Genomic DNA, 2,511 nt, shown 5'->3' on the forward strand with positions numbered 1-2,511 from the left:
GAGAGAGAGAGAGGTGAACCTGTTCCGCCATGTTTGAGCTGTTGTTCTGTGGAGACTACTGGCCGCGCGAACAAGGATCAAGAGCGGAGAGGAGGTGCGTGACACTCAAATATATGCGGAACCCTAATTGTGTCAATGACTGTAATGTCCTTCTTCCTTTGGGCCGTCCAATAAAAAGCGGATCCTTACTTACTGACGTGGCAGGATCAGTAAGTAGAGTGATAACTTTGACGTTATGGGTTCAAACCTCATGACATATGTAAGGTATGTGAGTTATTAATAAAAAAAAGTCCCAAAGAAAATAGAGGAAAGAGGGTAACATAGTTGGGGGGTACTAAAGGGTTTATGGGAGGGGTCAAGTATCGGAGGCTCGGAGGCGAGAGGTTGCATTTGGTAGATTGCTCATTTTCGAAACGATTAGCTTGTTGGTTCACTACACCACAAACTATCATTCATAGCATTCAAAAAACGCTATCTATAGAATGCAGGTTCCAAATCAAACAATAATTCTATAGAACGCGCCACACGCGCTCAACCCTAAGATTATCCCCGTCGATATTTCACCTATTCTCGTCCGGCTGCGCGGCGGCGCTCGCGCTGGCCTCTGGCCTCATTGGTGTTGCCAGAGGGCAGCCGGACGGGACTCAAGTTTAGGAGCATGCCCAGGTGGTTGGTCGGAGCTGAGAAAAGTTTTGGTTTCATGGTTTTTGGCGAATACAGTGTCAACACAAACAGGGATTTGGAGGAATTTCCGATCAGATCTTGTTGCAGGTATCGGTAAGGCACGATCTGGGTTGTGGGTTTGTGGTTGGATCCATTTGGATCGCGCTGCAATCTCACTGTTAGATCGGAGACCCGTATCGGTTCATGTTGCAGAGGAAGATGGAGATTATGCTCGTGGGTTCTGGAGGTTAGGGGCTGTGGTTCTGGGTTTGTGGCGACGAGGCCAAATCGGCAATGGAGTTTTGACGATGGTCGAGACTCGACTGAGACGACTGCGGCGGCGTGACGGATGTGCAAGCTCGGTGGTGGTGGTGGTGGTTTGGCTGTGTGTGCGACAGCTGGTTTAGGCTGGGATCATGGACCAGATCTATTTGGTCTCCATCCAGATTTGGGCTTGCTCTGGGCCTAAGGTATCTTGGGCCTGGGGTTTCACCCTGGGTCCAAAATGATTTATTTTTTCTAGTTTTTATTTTTGTTATGTTCTATTATTATTAGTTTTACTAATAACTAGCTACCTTTTATGGGTAAAACTAAATGGGCTTGGTCCCGGTCTATGCACCTTGTGTGCCTCAATTGCTCTAGGTAGGCGACGATCTGTTAAATGGTTAATGCTGCCTAGTGGTAGGATGAGACTAAGTGTAGCTGGGAATATTTTCCAGCGGCAACATAGTAGGAAAACTGCATTATTGGACATTAAGATGTGTAAACATGTTACATATCCAGCGATCTTTCCATTATGTCATTGATGTGACAAAGCAAATAGAGTCGTCATTAGTGTAGTACTCTTTGCTAGTTGGTGCTTGTTAGGATACGTGTATCTTATAGAGTTGCTCAATATTATTTCGGGACTTTGTAATCAGAGGTTTAGGCTTTATGTCCCCCCTTTGTATTCTACAATTTCATCAATGAAGGTTTGAGGGCGGCTGCACCAGCCCTTTATTAAAAAAAAAATATATAAATAAAAAATAAAAACAAAAAAAAAACTATCATAGGGATATCATAGCGTTTTCATAAACGTCTTTGTGAGCACACAGCCACACAGGTAAAAGAAAGAGTCCTAAAGCAACTCATCCCCGTCATTAAACCTCACCACGGTCTCCTCTACCATGATAGACGATGTCGTCGCTTCCATCCCCGCCATCACAGTGGTAAAGCTCGATCAGTTGAGCGGCTAGGGCAAAACCCTAGCAGAGCAGAAGTCGACAAAGTTTTTTTTTTCTAGGCCGGGTCACATATTCATAATGGAAGATTTTGAAAGATCAAAACTTGTGGAAATAGACAAGTGAATGCTGAAGATTTTGATGATTTCAAGTCATGAATCCCTTATCTACGGTTAGTGGAAATAAACAAGTGGATGGTGTTGTCCAAATATCGTAGTGGCTGGCTGAATTCAAGTACAAGTCATAATTTTTAGATTTACGGTTTTATAAATTTCAGGGACGAAATTTCTCTAAGGAGGGTGGAGTGTGACAACCCAGAATTTTAATATACATACCTATTTATAAAGTTGCTTATATATTGAGAGAGGATGTGAAGCGGAACTCGGAACTCGTCTTAAAGTGCGGACGTCCGTCTGTTCTCCACCCTCCGGCGCCGGCGACGGCGCGCCTCCACCCCAGAAGACTCCAGCAGCGTCCCCGACCACTTTCCCTCTCCGGCGACTCAGTTTTTTTCCAGTTTCCGACGAGATCGACTTTGTTTGAAGTTTTGGGTGATCTCGCCGGAAAACTGGAAAAAAACNGAGTCGCCGGGGAGGGAAAGTGATCGGGGACGCTGCTGGAGTCTTCT

The 2,511-nt window shown here is 45.1% G+C and overlaps 1 protein-coding gene across 1 annotated transcript in view; it reads right to left on the bottom strand.

Moving 5' to 3' along the window:
• LOC101305700 (40S ribosomal protein S11-1-like) overlaps window positions 1-85 on the bottom strand; it is a 1,446-nt gene extending 1,361 nt beyond the window's left edge. The window contains exon 1 of the mRNA XM_004288567.1: window positions 20-85. Coding sequence (XP_004288615.1) covers window positions 20-31 — 12 coding nt within the window. The 5' untranslated portion in view covers window positions 32-85. The remainder of the gene's footprint in view (window positions 1-19) is intronic.
• Window positions 86-2,511: the final 2,426 nt, after the last annotated feature.

The sequence above is a fragment of the Fragaria vesca genome, linkage group LG1 (assembly GCF_000184155.1).
Source record: "Fragaria vesca subsp. vesca linkage group LG1, FraVesHawaii_1.0, whole genome shotgun sequence".
Taxonomy (NCBI): Eukaryota; Viridiplantae; Streptophyta; class Magnoliopsida; order Rosales; family Rosaceae; genus Fragaria; species Fragaria vesca.